We start from the raw sequence: 25368 nt of genomic DNA, 5'->3' as shown, positions 1-25368 counted from the left end.
GGCAGAGGAGGCTTTGCTTCAAGAAGTCCTGAGGCGTCCATCCATGTTTTCTTATTCACATGCATCAAGAAAGAGCCTTTCCTTCAGGAAGGAAAACAATCTTTTCTTACCCAAGAAGCTTTAAAAATAATAGCTTGAATTTCTTCCTTTGAGACTTTGAGCCTTTTACCTGGTTTGATAATTTTGTTGCTAGTACATTGTCTGTGTTTCTCCCTAATTCATATGAGGGAACTATGTGGGAATGCTGGGTCCCACCCCAGCCCTCCTGTGCATTCTTGTGGTCCAGAGTTCTAAATGTTGGGCTCTTGCAGCCTGGGCTTCCGTGATCTCTGGCTACAGCCAAGCTTATGTATCTGCACCTTACCACCAGCTGGGCAGTTTCTCTCAAGAAGTGTTTGGTCTGTTGGCTTGAATCTGCTTCGTGCGCATCTTAGATCTCACCTCAACTAAATTAGTGACTCATAGAAAAGAAGAATTTTTGTTTCTCTAGAATGTTTGGAAATTAATATTGATAAAAAATTAATATTGGTATGCTTTCTCTCCCATAACTACTACTAATAATTTAAAGAAAAATAAATGAATCTATGCCATCTGCTAGGAATAAGGAATCACGGTAGTATGCACAGGGTATGTTTCTATTGATCTTAGAAAGCTAGGAAGTGTGGGATTTTGTCTAAATAGTTGCTATACCTTTCTCTATTTTTCTCTCACAGAGACATACAAATGTGTCTCTGCCTGGAAACATTTAAAAAATAGAATATGTCTAATACTAATACTAAATCTGTATACTAAAGGAAGTGTTCCAGAAACTGTTTTAAGTATGTATGTGGATCAGTTATGTACATCTGAATACATAATGTATGTGTGGTGAATGGATAATAAGGCCTAAACATTGCCCGTGAAATTTGTATTAAAAAGTACGATGATCTCCATTCACAGATGAAGAAGCTGAGGCACAGAGAGCTTAGTAACTTGTACAAGATCACACAGCAGGCAGTGATGGGGCTGGAACCTCTGTTTACCCACCAGACAAGGTCCCCCCATGACTGGCTGTTTCTTGGGTGACCTAGGAGGCACTCCAGGTTTTTGTGGTCTCAAAGAACCCTAGGAAGGAATTTTTCTTGGTGTGAATTGCACTGGACCAGGACTTGGGTCAGTGGTATATATATTTGGGGGATCGATATTATTTTAATCCTGATTCTACTGCCTCTGAGCTGTATGCCCTTGGCATGTTCCCTGAACTGGATCTCACTTTCCTTATCTGTAAAATGGAGATGATAGCTTCTGTCCTTACTTGCACAGAGGGGTCATGAGGACAAGTGACATGAGGGATCTAAAGGCACCTGGAAACACTTGAAGTGTTGCATAACCTTTCAGAAATGATTTCCTACGTGGTCACAGTTAGTTTGGGAATGCCAAGCTACAACTTTATCCGAGACCACACAGTGTGGCCCTCTGCACTCGTCAGTGCTATATTAACATCTTTCAAATGTGGAGGGTTAGCTTCAGACTTATCTGACATCATCCCACCAATTTGGGCCAGGGTGGGCCAAGAACCCGAGTGTCAGACAGCTCTGTCATGACCTGCCTCTTGTACTGAGAAGTCAAGGTAGTTTGGGAATTGCTTGTTGTAGTGATCTGTTTTATTCCTGATTGCTCTTCTGAGATGAAAGACTTCCTTCTCTAAGTTTTGTCCTTCATTACTTACAGAAGAAGACTGCATAAGCTGGGCGTGTCGAAGGTCACCCAGGTGGATTTCCTGCCCAGGGAAGTAGTGTCCTACTCCAAGGAGACGCAGACCCCTCTTGCCACACATCAGTCTGAAGGTGAACTATTCCTTTTGCTTACTTTGCTGATTATCTCTGCAGCGATTGGGAGTGACATCCTTCTTATTGTTTACATATCTTACCATAAGCCATCTTCATAGGATAGAGACACAATGGTACACAGAAAGCCCAAAGAAATACCTTTTTTTCCTGATTTTGAAAGCTCTGGAGAGGGAATTCAGTGATACTCCTCTAAGGGATCCATGAACTTCAGAATAACTAATGAGATCACCCTATATCAAAATTATGTGAGGAGGGTGAAAATCATCAAAGTACTGTATAAGTGACACTTTGTGAATATTGTAATAAGAGTGTGTACATTCAGATTCATCTTTGCAAGGGTCAGCAAACCCCACAGTCTACCACCTGTTTATAGAAATCAAGTTTTATTGGGATATAGCTACCTCCAGCTATTTACAACTATGGCTCCTTTCTTGCCACAGTGGTCAGATTGAGTAGGCATGAAAGAGAACTTCTGACTCACAAAATATAAAATTTTTCGTCCTTTACAGAAAATCTGGTGACCTCTGATTTTCTTGGCTAATTCAGATAACAATACATCATAGTTTCTGACTTTAACTTAAAAATGTTATCCGTGAAAGCTTTACGTAAGTGAATTGAACTTCCTACCTCCTTTATGTGTACCAGAAAATACCAACTGAATAATTCACATGCAAATCCCAGTGAATCATAAAAAAGTCACTAATAAGAAAAGTTGAAGTTGATAAATCAAAATGCTTCCTAGAATACAGACTGCACCAAAGCTCAATTACATTGAAGTAGATGTTGGAAATATGCATACTGAAAATAGAATTGGTAAAAGTCATACTGTTAGAAAGTGACATTGTGTATATAGCAGAGCAAATTCTCTCTTTTTACTAATCTTCTATTATAGTTTGGCCTAGTAAGGAGGATATTAGAGTTCTGGGTTTGTTGCGGTGGTATAGTAAATAGTCAACAAAAGTCCCAAGAATAAAAATGAGGGCTGGGGATGTGGTTCAAGCGGTAGTGCGCTCACCTGGCATGCGCGGGGCACTGGGTTCCATCCTCAGCACGACATAAAAAAATAAAAATAAAGATATTGTGTCCACTGAAAACTAAAAAATAATTTTTAAAAAAAGAATAAAAAATGATTAACATTTCCTGCTTGATTTACAGCAGATATCTAAATCACTGCAGCTCATGCAAACTGCAAAGATTTTAAATCTCGGTTCTAAACACATATTGTCAAAGGCAGAATGAATCTTAGTCCTTGAAGGTCAGTGCTGCCTACAAGCCTCCTGAAAAGCTTTGATCACTACAGGTGTTTGGGGGGCAGTTCCTTGGAAGCAGGGCCTCCATTGTTCAAGCTCTATAGGGAAAAGAATTTTCAAAGCGAACGTGTAGCACCCTCTGGTGGTGAAATTTTGAACAAACCAGTCAACAAAGGAGACCTGTATGTTAAAGTGGCAGAAAATACTAAGTTAGAAGAACCTTTGGGAGTTCTATCCATGGGCCTCCAGACAAGAACAGGAAGAGCATTAAAAAACAGCCTCACCACCCAACCAAAACATTTGTTTGAGTTAATTTGCTGCCAGAGGTATTTGCAGAGCTATAGTCGGAGGTATGTTTATTTAGCCCAAAATTTGACCCATAACATAAAGTTCTACGACTGAAACAGGAGAAGGAGTGAATTGTTTTGTTTTAAATGTGTGTACTCAAGATATTGGAAATGGTACAGAAATATTTACAAGGGAAGAGAAATTAAGGATGAAAAGGCATCAGCTCTAAATTTTTGAACTGGAACACATCAAAAGGAAAAGCCTGTACATTTCATTTTATTACTGCAAAGAGAGCTGGGGAGCCCTCATTATGTTGTGGTCCAAGCAGCAGGAAAGGAGGAATTTATTTCTCAGCTATTGGCAGAAGTTCTTTCTGTTTTGTTAACAAGACCCGTAGAGCTTTCTTGTGGTGATAGACATTTAGATGGTTCAAATTCCACATTACAGATTTGAACCCAAAGCTAGCTACCGTAGCTCTTGACATTAAAGCCATCCCTAATGGGTTTGGACAGAAAAACCCTTAGATTTGGGTTCAGTGGATTGTGCTGTCACCACAGGCATTGACTTGACCTTTGGCTGCCTGTAGCCAGTAGGCTGTTGAGATGCCTGGCACCCGCCTCTCACCTGCTGTGTGAAGGCAGCTGGCAGGAGGAGAGGGTGCAGCGAAGAAAGTCAGCAGCGAGGTCCTTCCACGTGGCAGATTTGAGTTGGCTCTCCATTTGGGGTTTGAGCCATGGCAGTGTTTTCATGACAACTGCAGCCTTTCAGAGGCAGGAACACCAACTACTGAGTTTTAGGACACAGTGAGGGTCTTGGGTGGATAACATTTGAAGCTGCTGTCTATATAAAATCCACTTTACTGCTCATAATATATGAAAGCCTGATGATTATTTTTTTAAGTCACTGTTTGACCATGGACAGTTTAATGATATTCAAAGTGGTGATCTCAGAGCACTGATTTTGTTCTACTTCTAATGGAGTTTAAATGTAGTCACTTCCTACACATTTCCATTTTATTATTATTATTTTTTTAATGAAGGAGAAGGTACTTTGGATATGCCAAACTTAAGCCTCCTTTCTCTGTGTGCTCTGTAATGAACATAGTCTTCATACTGGCATTAACTTGGGATATAATGATCCGTTTTTGATAAATACTCCAAAAAATGATTTAAACCAGAAAGATTTCAAAATACAGTCTCTAATGAATACTGTTCTTTCAAATAAGTTAGACCTTCCTTGTCTGCTTAGGTCAATAGTTGTAGGAAAAGGAGCCCTGAGAATAGAGAACACTGATTTGGAGCAGGCTATCTCTACCCCCCAAACATTTTAAACACATGCTTTTTATTTCCAAGTAGTAAGGAAAGGAAAAAAAATGGTTCCCTGCCAAATTGCCTCTGCTTTGCTTATTATAATATTTCCCTGGATTGTCTATGAGATCCTGGGGTTAGGGAGCCAGTCTTCTGTGTGTTTATTATAGTGAGTAAGTGACTGGGCTCCTAATAGGCACCCCACAAAGCTGTTGAGTGACAAAGATATTGCCAGCCATCTCTAGCAGCTCCAGGTTCTGTATGGCTCCCAGGTATGAGACTTTCCTAACCTGCTGGAAAGACGCCAGCCAAGCTGAGTGGGGAGGAAACTTCTGCAACCTGTTGATCGTGTTGAAGAGTTCTCTGAATGGCCTCTCTTCTTCCTGGTATCTTACAAATGGCAACTTTGTCATCACATTTAAGCCACTGCCTCCCTGTTCTTCCCTCTTATACCTTGTTTCTTCTACTCAAGAAATATCAAACTGCTTGCATTTTTCCAGGGTATCCTGCAGGCTCATGCCTTGGTACCTTGACGCATTCTGTGTTCCCTGCCTCAAATGGCATCTCTCCCATGTGCCTTCCTTCAGGAGTGTGCTCAGTGGCCAGCTTCTCCTTGGTAATTCCTCTTCTGGTTGACGTTTCCCTCGAGCTGCTGGTATAATCTGTTTCCCCCTTATCACGCTGTATTTAATTATTATTTATATGTGTACCTTTTAGTCTGTGATTTCCTAGAGGGCAGGATGTGTGTTCTTTGCCTTTATACCCAACACAGTCCCTGGCTGAAAGAAGGTGCTTACTAAACATTGATGCAAAAATGAAGAATGAGGTGATGCTAGAGTACTAAAGCTATAGAAACCGCACACAGAGAGATGGAAGAAGGAAGAGGAAATACTGTATATCAGCGAGTGTAATCCATGCATCAAATCTGCTCTGGTTTTATGGAAAAATCATGTGGGTGAGATTCTGTGGTGAGGGGAGGTCCTGTTTCGGTTTCAGTCAGGCCTCTGTTTCAGGCTGGTGCAGACATTGACTACTCCTGAACATGATAGTTAGGAAAACTGAAGGAGAAAATCACTGAGGCTGCCTGGGTTGGCTCAGGATATAGCAAAGCAGGCTTTCAAGACTTTACTGTGCAGAGCTGCTACTTAATGTAATTTGTGTGTAAAAGAGCTGTGCAGGCAGGTGGCTAAGGAAGGTTCTTGTTTCACGTTTGAACTTTAAAAAATATATATTCTCTTTCAGATAGAGAATTGCTATTTTGACTTCCAATCCTCTCTATACTCACTATAGAAGCTGCACACAGAGAAATGATTGCTATAAAGGAGTTAGAATAGTCTAGCCCAGTAGAAACATGTGTCACTGTTAATTTTAAAAATCTATTTTATTTAATGCCATACATTCAAGAGGTTGTTATCTTAGTATATAATCAGTATAAAAATTCTCAAGGAGATATTGCACCTTCTTTTTTTATACGGCATCTTCAAAATCTGGTTTGTGCTTTACACTTGCCGCATACCCAAATTCAGACCAAAATTTTTCATCAAAAATTCTTGAACCAGGGTTGGATCTCAAAACTTTGCAATTAAAAAGTAGATTCACATACTACTGTTGTTCCTAATATGTTAAAAACTTTTCTGACAATTGAATCAGATGTATATTTTAATATTTAAACAATTAATTGCAGTTAAATAAACATAAAAATATAGTACCTTGGCTACATTAGCCATGTGTCAAGGACTTAGTCACTGCATGAGGCTAGCAGCTCCTGGTGATCATTTCACAGGTTGAGCAGCTGGGACCCAGAGAGCCAGCCTGCCCTTCACTTCACCAGGCTGGACAATGGGCTTGGGTGAGAAGACCACCCAGGTTCATAGGAAAGCTGAATGACAGTATTCTGGATTCTCCTCCTTTTTGAGAAATCAGCCATATCCACGCAGGCATTAGATGGTTTGACTGAAGCAAATCTGTCTCCTAGTGAGGCAGCTCAAGCCTCATCGTTTCATCCCAGAAGCCAGTGTGGGAAACCTCTGAGTTCTCCCTTCATAGTCCTGAGTGTAGGCATTGGGGATATCCATCCCTTTCACTCCATCTTCGTGCTGTCAAAAAGGACCATCAGAGTCCATGCTTGACCTCTTGTCACTTATCTCCACCTTTACTGCTCTCTTCTCTCCCCTCTTTCCATATGAGACACACTAGCACTTAAGTTTTGAGTTTTCTCACACCTCCTTTCCTCAAAAGTATAAATTTTTGATTTCAAAAAAAATTGCCAATGTCATTTTTGGAGAATGCAAAGGGAAATGTTTGGTTGGAACCTTAAAACTGAAATCAGGCAAGTGTGTGGTAGCAACCTGTGGTGGCATATGGCTGCATATTAAAAATTTCTAGTAAGATGGTATACAAAGTTGGTAGGAATGATGGTGGAATGAGTTAGACATCATTACCCTAAGTACATGTATGAAGACATGAATGGTGTGAAAATACTTTGTGTATAATCAGTGACTTGAAAAATTGTGCTCTATATATGTAATATGAGATGAATTGCATTCTACCATCATGTATAACAAACTAGAATAAATAAATAATTTTTTAAAAGATGATATACATACTAACCCTATTTTTAGTCTCTGTTGCATGATAATAATAGACTGTTCCAGAGCATTATTGACACCTGATTTATTTTTCTTTCTTAAAAGATGCCTGATATTTACCCTTTGACACTTGTTTAAAGTCTTAATCCTTTTTCAGAACAAACTATAGAGCCCCCAGGCCCTTGTTAACAAAGGTCTGAGATTGGGGGACCCTCTCCTGGGATATTAGCTTTCTTTAAAAAAGTTAATTTTAAATCATCTTAGCAAGTCTCCTGGAATTCGAATATCAGATAGAAACATAGATATTACAGACTTTTTGAAAAAGATATTTATATTGAACAGGAAAATTCTTATAATAAAAAAATTATTTTCCCTTCTCTCAACCACTTTTTTTAAAGCTATGGTTAAGAGAGCTTTTGTGGTTTAATGCTTGATTTAGATTAAAATCACTGACTAATGCAGTGGTCTTAATATTACAATATTATCATCCTAAAAAGTTTATAAAGCCTCTAGTGACAGTACCATTACAGTACAATCAACTCTCAGTAAAATATACTCATTTATCCAGAATATCCTTGTAAATTGGGAAAACAAGATGGAGCTAAATGACAACTAAAAATGAAACTAGAAAAATTAGAAATCCAATAAAAAAGACAAAATGCAGAGCAAGACCTAGTATATGGAGATTCTGTCTTATTCCCTATACTTCCTAAATGGGTAGTTCTATAGAAAGAGGAAAGACCTAGAGAAGCTTGGCCTGCTGAGAATACCATGTGAACTTCAGTCTCAAAATAAGATTATATCTTGATCATGGTTCTATATTTAGGAACACTGGAAAATGAATAGTTTAATATTAGAAAGATTGGGAATTTTCTGTTTAACCATGAATTACCCAGTTAATTAATCACATTTTTAAAAGTAGCTGACTTCAGCATTTAATTTTTTTTTTTTTTTTTGTATATTCATGGGTTTCAGAAGTAGAAAGCTTTGCAGAAAACAAAAGAGAGGTCATGGTATAGGAGGTGGAAAAAAGTGCTTCAGAATTCATCATTTCAAATGTTAGAAACTGTAGTCAATATAGTAAGAGTCTAAGTAAGAGTTTGAATAGAAGGATATTCCCAAACTTGCAGAATCAACATGAAGATCGGTAAAACCAGGTTCAGATGATAGGCAGAAACCAAAAGAAGCTAGTCAGACACCAAAGTCATAGCAAAATGTAAAGTTTTCAGAAAATTTGTGACTGTTAAACCTAGGAGAGGCATGACAAGCAGGAGAGGAAAATCCAGAATAAGCAGCAATTCTAGCAAAGAGAGAAAGGATCAAAATGATGAACTGGCTGACTCTTCTTTCAAGATATGGTCTAATATTGGGCATTTGGGTTGCTCTCCAGTTGGGGACTAGCCAGGGAAACCTTAGATGAGGAAACTGAGCCTTTGTATAGCCTATGTTATTGCTACTGTAGATACTCAGCAAGCACTTATGCAGCTTGACACAGGAGGATGATGGATATTATAGAACAGGTCAACTCTTTTACCTAATCACTAGAGCCTCCTTTAGTGCATAACTTTTGATGATATAGAAATACCAAAAAAAATGACAAAGAAAAGAAAGAAATACCATGTCCAGATATATTTTTAAAGTTCCCTCCATATACTTCCCCCCAAACCTTTTGCCACCTGTGTTCACTATAACCTGGATTTCTCAGTTAATGCATCAGTCACTATCCATGGATAATTACAGAGTTTTTTCTCATACAGTCTGTTCTTCCAAGCAAAGTGGGCTTTGAGATATGCTGGTCAAAGTTCTTTTCCTCTAGTGGAATCACAATGGCTTTTCTTCTACACTGAACTTCAGGCCTCATATAAGAGGCTCTACATTTAGCAGTCTATGTTTGGCTTGAGCCAACATGTCACTTAGACCTTCCCACAGTCTAGGCCCAGATGTTTGCTCTTCAGACAGGTAGTCACAGGTCATTTCTGTTTAGGCTGAGGGAGGGGTGACCAGTATGAGTAAGAACACTGGGAGTCTGAGCAGCAGCTGGCTCATGGCTTGTTCATTGCAGCCTGGTATAGAGTGCTTGACCAGTTGTAAAGGAAACCATGCCTTCACCTGACTTAATGGCCAGGTGGGTTACTGTGACTCATGTCACTGTGATTCATAATATAGTTTGTTTTCCAGAGTCTTCAGGCATCTCTTGGTCAAGGCTCATTCTCTCCTCAGGCTCCTGAGCAAACCAAGACCTATCTTTTAAAGGGAGAGTGATAATACAGTGAAGAGGTTACATCATTGTTCTAAAATCTGAGGACCTCTGCTGTAATTCTCCTTGTAGGAAGAGTTTGATTTGCCCCAACACTTGAGGTACCATTGCATCAGCTGGACCATAATATCTAAGTGGTATGGCCACTTTAAAGTAGAAATCTTTTGAATTACCTGGTGAATGGAATGAATAAGTACATGCAAATGTTGAATATCTTACTTACAAAATCCAAAATAGCCCACCAAGCAGAGAACCATTATTTACCACATACCTGAGCATTTACCAGACCACTAGACCCATGGAAACTTTCCTAGAGTATGGCTGCTTCCTACATTTTCAAAGAATTTTTCTGCATTTTCTGACCTGCACCTGTCTTAACTAGGTTTTGAAGGTACCAGCTACAGTATACACTTCAGGTCCTATAAACATGATGCCTCATGTTCAGAATGAGAAGGTCAAGATCTAAGGATAGAGCAACAGAGCTGGGTCAATCCTGGTGCAAGACTGTTAAAATTTGGATCTGAAGTGTCCCCCAAGAACTTATTTGTTGAAAACTTGGTCTCCATTACAGCCATGTGGGGCTTCTGGAACGTGGTGGGATCATGAGGACTCTGACTTCATCAGCGGACTAGTCCATTGGTGGCTACTTGGACAACTAGGAAGTGGTGGAAACTGTAGGTAGGTAGGGCATAGAGAGAGGTAGTAGGTCACTGGGTTCATGCCCTTGGGGACTATTACTTGTCCCCAGTTCAGTTCTGTTTTCTGAGTTTCCTGGCTGCCATAAGCTGCCATAAGCTGACAGCTTTCCTTTGCCACACTGTTCCGCCATAATGTTCTGTCTCACTTCAGGCCAAGAGCAATGAGCCAGATAACCATAGACTGGAACCCCTGAAACCATAACCCAAATAAATATTTCCTCCTTTAGTTTGTTTATATCAGGTATTTTGGTCACAGCAATAAAAAACAAAGCAAACAAGCAAACAAAAAAACTAACATAAGAATGATGAAAATGCAGAGAGAAAGATGAGTCTTCTTCGACTCTCCATCAAAATTCAGTACAGAACGTAGTTTGGGGGTATTCACCTCCAAGGCCTACATATTTTTGCCACTCCATCCAATTTCCCATGATTTCCTGATTATTGCTGTCACTTTTATGTAAGTTATTGGTAACACTGGCAATTCAGCAGACTTTGTTCAGTAACCTCCAGAATCTGAACTTTGTGTTTGGGGGAAATATTTTCTGTAAATGTTCCTCAAAACTAGAGAATGCCCTCTGGGTCTAGGCCTTGAGCTAAAATACAAAGATTTGAACTTCTCATCTACTTCTTTAGCTGTCCAGGCCCAATAGTAGTGGCCATCACACCCTAGTGTCTTTAAATTCTTTATACCACTCACATTATTCCATAGCAGTGACAACTTGATACCCTAAAATCTTCCTTTACAATGGACACTCATTAAAGATCTCCACAGGGGGGAAAAACATTATTTAACTATTTGTTACAGTTGATGGGTTCCTATTCTTGAACTCTAACTGAATTTTCATTTTCATATTCTTTAACATCAACTAAAACAGATAACCAACACCAATTCCCCAAGTGACTGTCTTCTGATACTAGTTCTATACTATTGGGTTTATAATTACTAACAATAGAAACTATTCTGGGTAACGTGAAGAAAAAATGAATTTGAGGTGAGGTGGTAGGAGATACTTGAGAGAATTAATGAAAAAATATCAGAGAATTAGGCTGGAAATAGGAAGTTAGGCAGCTTCTCTGGACTGAATTCTATCCCCTCAAAATTCATGTATTGAAGCCCCAATTCCAAAACAACTGTATTTGGAGACAAAGTCCTTAGGACATAATTTAAGTTAAAGGAAGTCATAATGGTGGGGCCTTGATAGGACTGTTGGCCTTAAAAGATGGCAGAAAAGGATCTCTTTCTATATCTCTCCATATACACAAGCCAAGGAAAGCTATGTGCAGACACAGAGAGAAAGCAACCACCTGCAAGCCAGGATGCAAGCCCTCACCACAATCTGAGTTGCTCAGCACCTTGATCTTGGCCTTCCCAGCCTCCAGAATTGTGAACAAATAAATTTCTGTTCTTCAAGCCATCTAGTCTATGGGATTCTGTCTTGGCAACCTGAGCAGACTGAGACAGCAGCTAATACAGCATGGTCACCCCCTTCACCCGCCTGGTTAGAAGATCTGAACCTCTGGACTTCCTGTCATTGTACACTCAACTTCGTCTCAGAACTTGAACTCTCTGGTCACTGTTGCCTTGAAAACCTCCAACTCCTCCTTAACAGGGCTCCCTGGAGACTTCAAGAGCTAGAAACCCATTAGCTAGGCCTAAGTAACCAGGTACTGCATCAGCAGCGATGGACAAGGCAGAGAAATAACCTCCCCACCCATTGTATACCTTCCATAATGTCTGGGGTGACTATGACTCTGCTTTTAACCTATTTTGGTACATTCCTCTCCAAAAAGGGTGTTTGGATGCTGGGTGGCTAAAAATGTATATTGGAAAAATGCTTTCTTTGGTGTAAGAAGAAAAAAGGGATGCAAAGAAAAAATAATATTTATTATGTGCCTGGCACACTCATATACATTATTGGACTTGTAGTGTTGCTGCAGAATTTACTCACCTTATAAATCAGAAGTGCAGAGAGATTTCAGCTCCTTTATTTTGTCTGCAGCTGTCTACAATACTACTAGTTGTCAGGGGAAAATGTATGAAATAAACAACCTTAGTCCACTCTTTTATTTTTAACAGTCTCTGTTAGTATGTTCCATTAATCTTGGGTGGAAATGCTCAAACTTTCATAAAGCCTCACCCTCATCTTTCCTTAGATCATTGCCAAGTATAGATGGGTGAGAGGTGAGGTATACATGATCCCATGGCCTTGGTGGAGTTGAGAGGATGAGAGGGACTCTGACCTTGTATCAGTCCTTGGTAGCTTGCTAGATACATCTATTGCTTACTGACATAATATTCTTTGTCCACCTTGGTACTGGCACCCAGTGCTAAATCCTGCAGCGGATGAACTTATGATCTCTTCTTTTGGCAAGGTTCCTGGGGAATTCTGGCCATCTTCCTGCTGATGGCTTGGTGTCCTCTCAGTTTTCATTGTCTCCAGACCCCAAATCCATAACCCATCCTCCATCCAGCCCCTTGCCTAGAAGTCTACTTTCAGCCCATATTTTTACCCACCACAGCCAACCCCTTGGCAGACTGAGTCTCGATTCAGTGACCATGCCTCAAAATTTCTGAGGGAAGCACTTACCAGTTTTTCTTTCTGTCTTATCATGCCAACTACCCCCAGCAAGGCTCAAGCTGTCTTGTGGTGAATGAGACCTGTCATGTAATGGTCTCCTCCCGATTTCTAAGCAAGAAGTTGTTTCTGCTTATCTCTCTTCATCAATGACACAAACAAGAAATCCAGGACTAAATAATATTATAATAGGCCTTTTTGTTACCATAATAATAATAATTCATATGTTACTTAGTTCAAAAAGTCTACAAAGATTTCATTTCCAGCATGGCAGCATGAGATTCTCCATGGATCTCTTTCCCAGTAAACTGGTACAAATTATAAAACACACACACGCACACACATACATATTTAAAATTTCTAAAAATGGTCCTAAGAGCATACAGCAGATAAGATAAAAATCATTAGGAAACTCACTAAAAATTGGTAAAAACAGGAAGAGTTTATTATGTTTAAACTATAGCCCATTCTCTTCCTCCCTACTCCCAATAAAGTTTTAAGGAAACTCCAATTCAGGTGGGCTGTCTGTGCCTCCAGCTCCCTATTGGAGGGTTATGGTATCTTCCTGGGAGGGGCAGAATAATAACATTTCTTATTCTATCCCTAGCTAGCTACCTGGAACAGAGGCTAAGTTCCAGGCAAGTGTGACTGTGAGGTCAGGGGTGTTCTTCTTCAGCCCTGACCTGATTTGAGAGATGGAGGCTTTATTTTGGGTTCAGGATGCTGAGAATAATGGGGCCCAGTTGCTTTCACCCAAACTCATGTGTAAAGCAGAGGTCCATGTTGAGAGAGGCAAGCTGTGTTGACTAGAGGCTACTGTTGTATCCCACTCTGCCACAGCCCAACCCAGCTCTTAAAGTAGAAGTGTCCTTCAGAGAGAAATGTCCAACGTGCCTTCTGCAAGCTCCATCTTGTCTCAAAGATTTTGCTGAGAGAGAGAGGGGTGGAGGGATGTGTGAAGGCCATAAAACAGACAGCACAAAATCTATCCTAAGGAAGCTGACTTAAATTGCTATAGAATTTACAAATGTTCAAGCCTAAGGACATTCTCAAAACAATCATGCTTCTGGTGGAAGGCAGTTAAGAGGGTACTGGTAGATGTGTTAGGTATACAATCTAAAACATAGAAAGAACCAGGGAAAGAGATAGCTAACAACAAATTTTAAAGACTCATCTCAATGGACTGGGGGTATATCTCAGTCTATTATCTCAGTAGTAGAGTGCTTGCCTAGCATACACAAGGCCCTAGGTTCAATACTAGCCCCAGAAACCAACTAATGAACAACAACAAAAAAAAAAAACTGCTGTTAATGAGCCTGAATTTAATTGGATTTGTGCAGAAATCTGTGCCCAAGAACACTGATGAAAAAAATAAAGCAACTAGTCAGAAACTAGTGAACTTGATATGAGATATAATTTAGGAAAAGGACGGTAAAAACCTGTTATTCCAGAATGACTATGCGTATACCCAAGACTTTACTCTTCAAGGAGAAATGTCTAGGCTTTATACTATGAGGGAAACAGAACAGATTTCACTAAAATAATCCACCAAGTCACTGAAAAAATAAATAAGCAAATAACAATTAATGTAGGTGTGATGTGAGCAGTACTGAAAGTTGCTATAATAGATAAATTGATAGCGCACAATAATCCAGTTTCCAACAAAAAATTATGAAGCATACAAAGAAACCAGAAAGTATGACCCATATATGGATAGGGGCAGGAAGTGGGCAACAGAAACTATATACGAGGGCAACCAGATATTTTTGAGACTCCAAAGTAGTGTGCATGTTTGTGTTTTCAAAAAACTAAAGGAAACCATGATTAAATAAGTAAATGAAGGTATGATTACCATATTTCATCAGAGATTATCAATAAAGATGGAATTATGTATTTATGTAAAAGAACCAAGTGTAAATTCTGTAATTCAATACGAAAGCAGAAGTGAAAATTTTATCCATGGGACATAACAGTACACTTAACTGACAAAAGAAGAACTTAACACACTTAAAGATAGACTGATAGTGCACAATATGCCAGTCAATAGATTGATAGTGTACAATATTTAAGTTAGAGAAAAAAATAACGAAGGAAAAAGAAGCACTTTAGAATAATGTGGGATACAATTAAGCGAATCAATGTACATTCAGTGTGAGTGCTGGAAGGATAGGTGAGAAAAACAGGAAAAATATTCCAAAATATAGATGAAAACATTACAAATTTGTTGAAAACCTTCAATCTACAAACCAAGAGTCTGAAACTGTTCCGAGTGGGCTAAATGCAGAGTTCAACAGTCACCTCAAAGAATAAATACTGAAAGCCAAAGACCAGGAGAATATCCTGAAAGCAGCAAGAGAAACTGTATCTTCACTTTCGAAGGAATCTCCAATGTGATGAATAGCTGACTTCTCATCAGAAACAGTGAGGACCAGAAGACAGTGGGAGACATTCAGAGTGCTCAAAGACAAAAACTGTTAGCTAAGAATCATGACCTAGGAAATCCATCTTTCAAAAATGAAGGGAAATAAAGATATTCCCAGATAATTAATCACTGAGATGATTCATTGCTACAGACCCATTTTACAAGAAATGCTAAAAGCAAGGAGTCCCAGACACTAATTCGAATCCATAGGAAAAAACAAAGAACACATGTGGAGTTTAATAAGTAACTATAATAGACAGTATAAGTAAATAGTATAAGTAAATATTTTTCTTATTTTTTGTTTTCCATACTTCTGATTTAAAAAATAGTTATATAAAACACCATGCATATAATTATGTTGTTGGGCCTATAATATAGAAAAATGTAATATATTTTCTAATAACATCACAAAAGAAGTGGGTAGGAGCAAAGCTGCGTTTGGACTGAGGAGATGACTATAAATGGTAATTTGAATCCAGAGGAACAAATAAAGAGAACCAGGAATAGGAACTATGAAGGTTAAATAATAAAAACTATAAGTATATAATTGTTCTCTTCTCTCAACTTCTTTAAAATATGTACAGTTATAGAAAGTAATAATTATAAATGCATTCTTCAATTTGTAGCACATAGAGATGTACAGCAATAATAGCTTTTAAAAGGGAATAGAGCTGTGTGGCTATAATATTTCTATATTTCATTGGTATTAAGTTAGTATGAATCTGAAACAGACCCTGCTAAGGCATAATGCTTATGGTAAGTCTTAAAGTAATCAGTATGGTAATAACTCAAAATAAGAGTGAAAATCTTTACAAAGTAAGATGTTACATTAGAAAATGTTCACTTACTGCAAAAAAAAAGTAGTAAAAGAAGAATAGAAGAACAAAAATATCATGAGACACACAGAAAACAAAAATAGAATGGCAGACATAAAATTCAGGTGTAGTCTATTAGTGATTGGTAGAATGGGTATGGAATTGGGCATCTTGATGGTACCAGGCCTGCCAGGGGGGTCCACAGAGGTGACACCTGTAAAAGAGCAAATACAAGTAGGCAAGTGTGTGTGGATGGGACTATGTAGCAACACAGGCTATATACAGGCAAATTGAAGCTAGAACAGCTAATGCAGTGGTCTACAAAGAGATGTCAGAAGAGCAAAATACAGTACCAGGAGAATAATATATTCAGTAGAAAAAAGAATTGGGAAAGCATTCGGGAGAAATGGAGAAAATCCTATGATTAAAGAAAGTATGAAACATGGAGGTAACATATTGTCAAAAACCTTTTAAAAAGACAGCATGAAGTATATTTATATTTATGAAATAGAAATATATTTTGAAGATCAGTTGAAATGTGTTCGTGGTGACCATCTGGATTGCTGTCTTGAGAGGACTCTAAAGTTTCTATTTAAGATGTCTATCAAGGGCACAAGCTGGGGAATAAGCATGTTTTCTATTAGGAAACAGTGGTTTAAAACAGTGTAGTGCATTATTTACAGAGTTTGGATTATTCACATGCATTATAACTAGATGAGGGAATAATTCTTTTGAGTACTTTGTTGATTAAAGAAATTTTCCAATGTTCATTTTTCTTTGCTGACTTTCTATTGTTTGTAGCAACTAGCATTGAAACTCTTAAGTGAAAAGGCATCTTGTATTTTGGGGATATGAAAGAAGTGAAGAATAAATAATTTGGAAGATGAGGAACCCCCAAAATAGAGTAAGTGGTGACAAGCAAGGGGTAGAAGGGAGGCATGCTTAGCTCTTGTGGCATAAAGCAAGAAAGAAAATTGTAACAAATGATTAGTCAAGGACCTGGAAACAGGGGCAAGGGAACTTTACATGGTCTCCATGTATTTTAGACAGTGAAGCGTTTAAATCTGAAACATCATTTCAATTCTCCATAAAATGTGTGCCAATGCTGGGCCTGTAAGTGGAAGGACCAAGTGTGCAAATTGGAAAGTGGGTGGTGAGGGTAAGGATCCAGAGAGGTTGTGATACTTGATGCTTTTATTTTTTTAAAGAAGAAACACTTACACACACACACACACACACACACACAAATAAAAATTTGATCACTGTTATTACAGAATTATACAATGGAAGATTTCTTGTAAAGTTATCAGAACATGGGTCTGGGGCTGTAGTTCAGTGGCAGATGCTTACCCAGCATGCACAAGGCCCTGGATTCCATCCTTGACACTTCAAAAAAATAAAAAAGTCAGAGCAGGATTCCAGTTTTGATAACAATTTAGATGATTTTCTTACAGGAAAACATATACCTGATTTAGAGGCTTTCCTTTCATAAGTTAAGTAGTTGTGAACTATAGGAGAATAACTGATCTCTTTCAACAGTCCCAAACTCTTAGTATGAAATTTATGTCCTTATGGTTAATAGAGCAAGTGATCATTTTCATTGTCTGTGTGGCATACTGAAGACTGCGGCTAATTTATTTTTCTGGTAATGCAAAATAAGATTGAGCTGATGGCTCAAAGAAAGTGAGAATAACTTTTAATTCACTGTACCTGATTATTCTCGGGTGTCATGTGGCATTCCTGGCAGCCCATTTATATTTCCTGATTAACTAAGCAGTTTGGGTCAGGCATAGGGCCCTGCATGGAATAGTATTCTGGATAATATCAGTTCCAAGGTAAGAGGAAAAAATACGATGAGACGTGTATGAGTTTGTGATTTATTAACTGTTCACAAAGGGTGAGATTTGCTTTATGCATTGCTAATTGCACAATTCCCACTGGTTCTCTACATGCTCTGGCTGAGGACACCACATTCATAGATAATTTTGTATCTTCAGGGGGATTATTTAGAATTCCCTCCCATTCCTATTTTTTTGCATGATGGCCTCTTCTTCCAGAATGCAGCCACTTTGATTTGTTTAGTCATCACAAAATTCATTCTCTCCTGTCCACTCTTTTTTTTTAAGAGAATATTGTGAAGATAAAACGAGAAAAGACTGGAAAATGCTTTTCCTTTAACTGTTATTTCAATGTTAGATATTATTTGGCTGCTGACAGATTGAGAAAATACATATGCATACCAATTTTCCCATCCTAAAGTTGATCAAGATGTTGTTCTTGCCAAAATCAAGGATTTCTTAGTAATGATAAGCTTTGGGATGTGTATTTTCCCCAGAAGAGGACAGAGCTCTGCCATATTTCTTCAAGTACCTGGAAAAGAGCTTGAGCAGCTGTTCCTTGCTCTGCATGGTTCATGTACTGTGGTAACCTCCACAGTCAGCCAGCAGAGCTGAGGAGTGTCCCCATCACCTTCAGGTGCTCCGAACAAGCAGTGATTTGGGCTGCTGTGGGGATCCTTGGGTGGGCTAGTGGTGACGTGTTTTTCAGTGGTCATTACTAGAAGTGTCAGCTTAGGTAAATTCACATTCATCTGGGACAATTACTGTGCTTTAATGTAACCCAGATTTTGAGATTCGAGTGTTAGGTTGAGCATTTGTTTAGAAAGGTACAGTGAAATTTGAAGAGGTGGGGAAAATTTTTCCTTTCTACCCTTATAGAGACAGCTCACTGAGGGAATAGGACTCCCCACTCTCCTCTACTTAGGTAATCCTTGGCTTGGCATATTTGGGTAAGAAAATGAAAGGTTTGCCTACATAGTTGAAATCTCTCGTCATATTATATCATCTGAAGCCTATTTGTATGTTGGGATCATTTTATTTGGTTTTGGTTAGGCATAAAAGTGTTCTGTGGTCTCTCCTTTTTTTTCAAGGCCTTCTGGCTTTTGAAAAATTGAGTGATTTCATCCCTGTCCGGGTTTCCTATGAAATTTTGTATTTTTACTCAAATTACTTGATCAATTAGTTATGTCAGCTGCCCAAAATGTACCTTTTTATTAAATATCACCTTTTATCAATTCATTGGAATTAGAAATTGCAACCATGGTCTGGGGCTGGTAACATCTTGCAATAATTTATAAATATTACTTTTTTAAAAAAGGCATCACAATTGCTCATTTGTGAACTTTTTGGATGTGTCCCTGTGTGAGAAATTGCACTTGTATTATTATTAGATCTGACAAACTGGATTAGATCTTGGCTATTGTTAAGTGGTTCTATCTGCCCTCAAATCTATGGAGAGACACAGAATTTTTAATGAATTTAATTAAAAATGCATGTGCGTTGCAGAGTTGCCTCCAGTCAGTCTGCCATTCTTCTTGACTGAATGGTTTTTGCTAATGTGTAATGTTTTTTTGTGAGAGGTACTTGAAACCCCTTCATAGTAGCCTCAAGGAAGTTTCCGTGGAATGACATGGTGGTGAAATATTAAAATTCTAAGAAATCCTTTCTACTTAAGTGAGTCATGTTTACACTAACTAATGTATGCATAAATGTGTTAAATATGTTTGCCGAAGCTGTGAGGGACATGGATTGTATTTCAACACCAGCAATATGTTGGCAGTGAAAGGTTTTTACAAAATTCAAACCTGGCAGCAGTTTGGAAGATCTGGTATATGTATTATTCTTTGAAGTATGAAAAAAATAGACCATTGTGGAATTTCCTCTTAAAATTTAGTTTATTTGGTCAGCTAGTTTCAATGATTCTCCCCTAAGAAGTAAGAATTATACATAAAGATGTTTCTCAGCATCAATTTAAAGCAGAGCCTTGGAAGATACCAATACTAGAAATTTATGGGTTTTTTTTTTAAATGAAGCCATCTGTTGCATTTCTTAAATATTTTTAAAGAGTGAATTTTTAAAATTTATTTATTTATTTATTCTAGTTAGCTATATATGACAGCAGGATGCATTTTTTATTCTTTGTACACAATTGCAGCACAACTTTTCCTTTCTTTGGTTGTACACGATGTCGCATCACACTGTTTGTGCAGTCATACATGTACCTAGGGTAATGAGGTCCATCTCATTCTACCATCTTTCCTGCCCCCATGCTGCCTCTCCTCCTCCCCCTCCATTTGCCTAATCACAGTTCCTCCATTTTCCCCATGTTCCCTCCTGCCCCAATAATGGATCAGCCTTCACTTATCAGAGACAACATTTGGCCTTTCGTTTTGGGGGATTGGCTTACTGCACTTAGCATGATATTCTCCAACTCATTTACTCCAACTCATTTACTGAAAATGCCATAATTTTATATAAAGAGTGCATTAATTCAATACAACTGTATAGATGGAGTCTATGAAGTCCCTTGACTAAATTGATTTAAATTCCAATTCTGCGAATTGATCTTTGCTGATAATGATAGGAGAATGGCAGGGAAATAACTCTCATCCTAACCCATTTTTCCTCCATCTTTTAAAATGATAAAAACACTACTTCAGTCTTGAATATCACTTTTCTTAAGAACATAACACAGTGTCTTAATAATTTTATAGAACCCAGCAGGGCATGGTGAGGTGGCTTTGTAAAATTAAAGACAGGAAGCAGTTTGACACAAAGCAGAAAGCTCCAGGTAAACTTGCAGCACAAGTGGAGAAGAACATCCAGAATGTGGAAATTGACAGCTCGGAGCGATGAGCCTAGAATGCAAGAGGCTGGTGAGCGAGGATGGGAACGATGGACTCTCCATGACATAGTTGAAATAAAGGTGATGGGGATCTGAGGCAGCAGGTTCTTAAGAGGAAATCAGTGAAGATGGATAAATAGACATTAATGGATACTACAGGCAAAACCAGGCTCCAGCCTGCCTCCACAGGAGTATTCCCTATTACTTTTCGGAGCCTCCATAAAGGCTCATGGACCTCATAGGGTTGTAGTGAAATCAAATGTAGTCAACATGAATTTCTCATTTATACTTATTCTAATTAGGTATTCAAACATTTTCATAAAAGATTCCTTGTACCAATTCCAAATGACCATATATCCTTTCACTTTTAGAAACCCTCTCTCTCCTCCAGATCTGAATAGCTTGTTATTTTAGAATTCCTATTATGAGATGTATACTTGAGCTTAGCTTCTTAAAACTGAAATGATTTTAGGTAGTGATATTTCCTCCAAAAATATCATTATAGGAAGAAAGACTGAAAAATAAGTTTTATTTATGCACTTCACTTTCTGTCCCCTCCTTTTGAGACATGGAAATAATCTCTGTGGAGAAAAAATAAGCTATCAAAGATCATATAAGACTCCTAACTTTTAAGATTTGGGTGACATTCATTAGTAAAAGCAGCTACATTTTATTGAGTTCCTATCGGGATCCCAGTGAGACATACTATCCTCGCACATTCTCTAGAGTTCTCACTCCTATGCCAGATGAATTTGAGTTTTCCACTCTTTATAAAGAAACTAAAATTCAGAGAATTTAAATTTGCTGGAAAATAGCCAAGGTGGTGTTCACAGCCGGTGCAACAGTTTTTTCTCAAAGTATTTTAACATTAACGAGTTGATGAAGCATGTTTGATAGTGAAACCTTGGCCAAGGAGACAAAATGTAAGGTAAACATTGGGAAAATTTTCAGATTATAGAGACACAACAAACAAAAAGATACCTCGACCTGCTTCATTTGAAGAATATATAAAGGAAGCTGCAATGATCACAAAGAACAGCGTGGAAACATGCCTCTTAGGGGTGATGGTGTTCCGTTTCCATGGTAACTAGACGTGGACAAGAGTCAAAGCAGTATTTATGATTACTCAATCTGTGTGTGTTTAATATATATGACAGGGTGGCTTACAACAAGGAGTAATTCAGAAACACAGTTCTAATCGTGTCACCCTTGCCTGGAAACTTCCCAGGATTTCTGGCTACATGCAGTGTGCCTTGTGAGCATTGGGGCCCTGCTCCTAGGACACCTACTACCTTGTGTCATCTCCTCCTCTATACAATGCAGTGTGTATACTCTTATCCACAGGTTCCCAGCCCTGGCTGTGTGCTAGAAACATGTGGAGAGCTTTAAAAATATACAAATGCCCAGGCTTCATCCCCAGGGATTCTGATTTATTGGTCTGGGGTAAAGTCTTAAAATCTTTCCAAGTAATTAGAACACACAGCCAGGACTGAGGACCACTACCCTAATCAAAGGAGTTTCTGAAAAGTATTTCATTCTTCAGACTGTGCTTGATGCTAAGGTTCTTCCTCCTGAAATACCTTTACTCTCTTCTCCCCTCCCACCTCCTCTGCTCAACTATGCCTTTTAAATTCTTCTCATCTTGTAAGGCCTTCTCAAGGGCCCTGAAGCTTTTCTTACTCACCATATCTCTCTCATTTAAACTGTTCAAAAATATTTTTATGCCCCTGTTATTGCATCTTTATCTCCCATCATCACCTCCTATTACCCTTCCATATGAACAGATAAGTGTTACTGATTTCTTTATAAAGACTTGACAAAAATTATATACATATGTTTCTGATGTTGCAAAAATAATCTTTATGTAGATCTTTAGAGAAAAGAGTTAATGTCATACTCCTTTCTGATGATATCTGAATTAAGTCATATTGGGCCCAATAAAGTGAGTTTTTTTTTTTATTTATTTATTTTTATTGATTATTTAAAGCATTACATAGCTCATGAAGTTTTTTTTATTTTAAAGTCTGCAAATCCCCTGAGATATTTAGAATGGTGTATGGACCTGCGTGCATTTTTTCCAGGAGAGGTTCTCTAGCTTTAATTCTTCAAAGTCACCTGTTCTGTAACCCATTGACATGTTGAAAACTACCATCCTACAAGGTAAATCTCTGCAGCTCAGTCAGCATTCAACAATGACAGTGATCTTGACTTGACCCTGGTTGCTGGGCACTAGTCCTCCATTTCTTTATTTGCCATAGAACACCTCACCTCCATTTAGATTGAATGCTTTCAGAAAATATTATTATTCTAAGATTAGCCACATATAACATCTGTCATTTGGATTATTAAATATTTTCAAAAGAAAGACAAAATTACAGTAAAGGTCCTAATGTTATTGGCTCAAAAAAGGTGTACATTCCCAGCTTCATCAGGTGATAAAAGTACAATGGTCCTGACATTGTCCTCAAATAACTTACAAGAGAAAATCTTGCGTGTGTGTGTGTGTGTGTGTGTGTGTGTGTTGTATGAGCGTACTTTTTCTTAAACAAACAAAAAAAAATCTCCAAAGATCCAGTTGTCTGCAAAAGAAATAAAATTCATTTTGGCAGGCCACCTCTGAGTTTCTTATGTTTCATTATTTGCTGCTGAAGTATTTGGGACTAAAGCAACAACAATCAAAACATGACTTAGTAGCTGCTAGATGTAATTTTTCTATTCCTGGGCACAAAATTGCCAGAAAAGCATCTGTCTTCTCAATTGAACTTATTTGTAATTCTAGAACATAAGAAGAAAAAAACTGGAAAGACCTCCACTTAAATCTGTAATTTTGGTAATTCTGAAGTAACGTGACACAAGGAATTTTGATCAGCCCTCCGTTGAGCATGGGAGATCTCCTTTCAAGGAACAGGAAATGCTTAGAAGTAGTTGGGGGAGGTGCAATTGAGATTTGACCTGAATAAATTGAAAGAGAACATAGGAGACAATATCTGCTGAACAAATTATAATGAATAAGCTAAAGATATGGGTTAGCATCATATATATTCACATATGTATGTACCTACACTCATGCTTTAAAATAGTTGTCAACAATGAATCAGAATTAATTAAATGAAATACAAATATACCTTCCTACATTAAAATATTATCATTAATATTCATAATTTTCAAAATTCAAAAATTAAGAGGTAATTATTCACATTTTAAAAGGACTATTTGCTTTCTAAAAGAATCTATGAGAATATTCCATTCAAAAGATCTCTAAGTGTGTTGAAATTGCCACTTGGTTAGTCCCAGTGGTTCTCAAATGTGAGCATGTATTGGAAGCATCTGAAGATTATGTTAAAACATAAATAAGTTGCTTGGCCCCACTCTCAGAATTTCTGACTCAGAAAGTTTGGGTTGGGTGCTGAAAGTTTATACTCCTAGAAAGTTCTTTGGTGAAGTTAGGGCTGTGGGTCTGGGTATGATGGTTTGAGAACCACTGGTTTATTGAAATTCCATCTGAACATAGCTTTTAGCAACCAATCTCTAAGGTAACAGCAAGTATACCTGCTGATGATTCTTCAGAGGGAGTTATACACTAATTGTGTTCTGCTTCCAAATTCGTATATTGAAGTCGTAAACTCCAGTACCTCAGAAGGTAACTTTAGTCACAAAAAAAAGGATCTTTAAAGAGTTAATTAAAATTAGGTCATTAGGATGGTCCCTAATCCAATATGACTAATATCCGTATAAGAAGAGGAAGTTTGTACACAACCACATAGAGAGGGAAAATTATTTGAAGACACAAGGAAAAGGGGGCTCTCCCAAGCCAAAAAGAAAGGCCTTAGAAACCAACCATACCAACACTTTGACTTAGATTTCTAGTTTCTAGAACTGTGAGAAAATACATTTCTGATGTTTGAGCCACCCAGTCTGTGGTACTCAGTTATGACAGCCCTAACAAACTAATATAGACTGTGGGCTTCAAAAGGAAATAGTCATTTAGGAAAGCTTGTTTTACCATTTTGCATTTGGTCTAAGAGTAAAAATCAGGAACAGTAGTAAAGTAAGAGAAGTAAATAGAGAGAAACTCAGTCTTAAATTCTGCTTTCTTTCCATTTTTGGCTTTGTGGGTGTCCTTCGGCATCTGGGCTTGGAGGCAACATCTGAGCTTGAACTTTAAAAGGGGACAGTCTTGGTCTCTTAGGTTAGTTAGCTCACTGTGTGGGAGAATAATGAGGTGACCACAGGACCAGAATGAAGTGGGTGGACTGGGTCTGGGGAGAGTTGCTGTATTTGGGGATATTTAAACTTTTTGAGAATGGTGCACTGAATGTTGAGAGGTAACAAGCTGCAGGGCAGGGGACACAGAGCAGTGGAGAGAGAGTCTTTATTTTATCCCCTCCCTATATTGAAAATTTGAAGTTAAATAACCTGGGATGTGTACTGTTCCCTCGCCCTCATTGCTCATATATTCACTTCTTCACTTACACATCTTTCTTGGCCACACCTTTCAGTGGGTGACCCTTCAGTTTAGAGAATCCCCTAGTGACCATTGTGCCCATAGATGGTACACTTTGGTCACAGGTTCAGGTAAAATTTGTTTTTATAAGTATTCCTATTGTAGGAATTTCCTCCATGCTGTAGGAATGGGAATAATATTGGAAATGCAA

At 38.2% G+C, this 25368-nt stretch overlaps 1 protein-coding gene across 3 annotated transcripts in view; it reads left to right on the top strand.

The window, feature by feature from the left end:
* DYNC1I1 (dynein cytoplasmic 1 intermediate chain 1) overlaps nucleotides 1–25368 on the top strand; it is a 280791-nt gene that overhangs the window by 44131 nt on the left and 211292 nt on the right. For 2 of the 3 annotated variants that reach the window (XM_081286492.1, XM_081286491.1), the window contains one exon: nucleotides 1711–1826. In XM_081286492.1, coding sequence (XP_081142618.1) covers nucleotides 1711–1826 — 116 coding nt within the window. The remainder of the gene's footprint in view (nucleotides 1–1710; nucleotides 1827–25368) is intronic. The other variant, XM_081286493.1, reaches the window with a different exon arrangement.

This window comes from Spermophilus citellus (assembly GCF_964194105.1).
Source record: "Spermophilus citellus genome assembly, chromosome: 3".
NCBI classification, from domain to species: Eukaryota; Metazoa; Chordata; class Mammalia; order Rodentia; family Sciuridae; genus Spermophilus; species Spermophilus citellus.
Note: the sequence above shows the minus strand (reverse complement) of the source record. Positions and strands in the feature narration are given on the sequence as shown.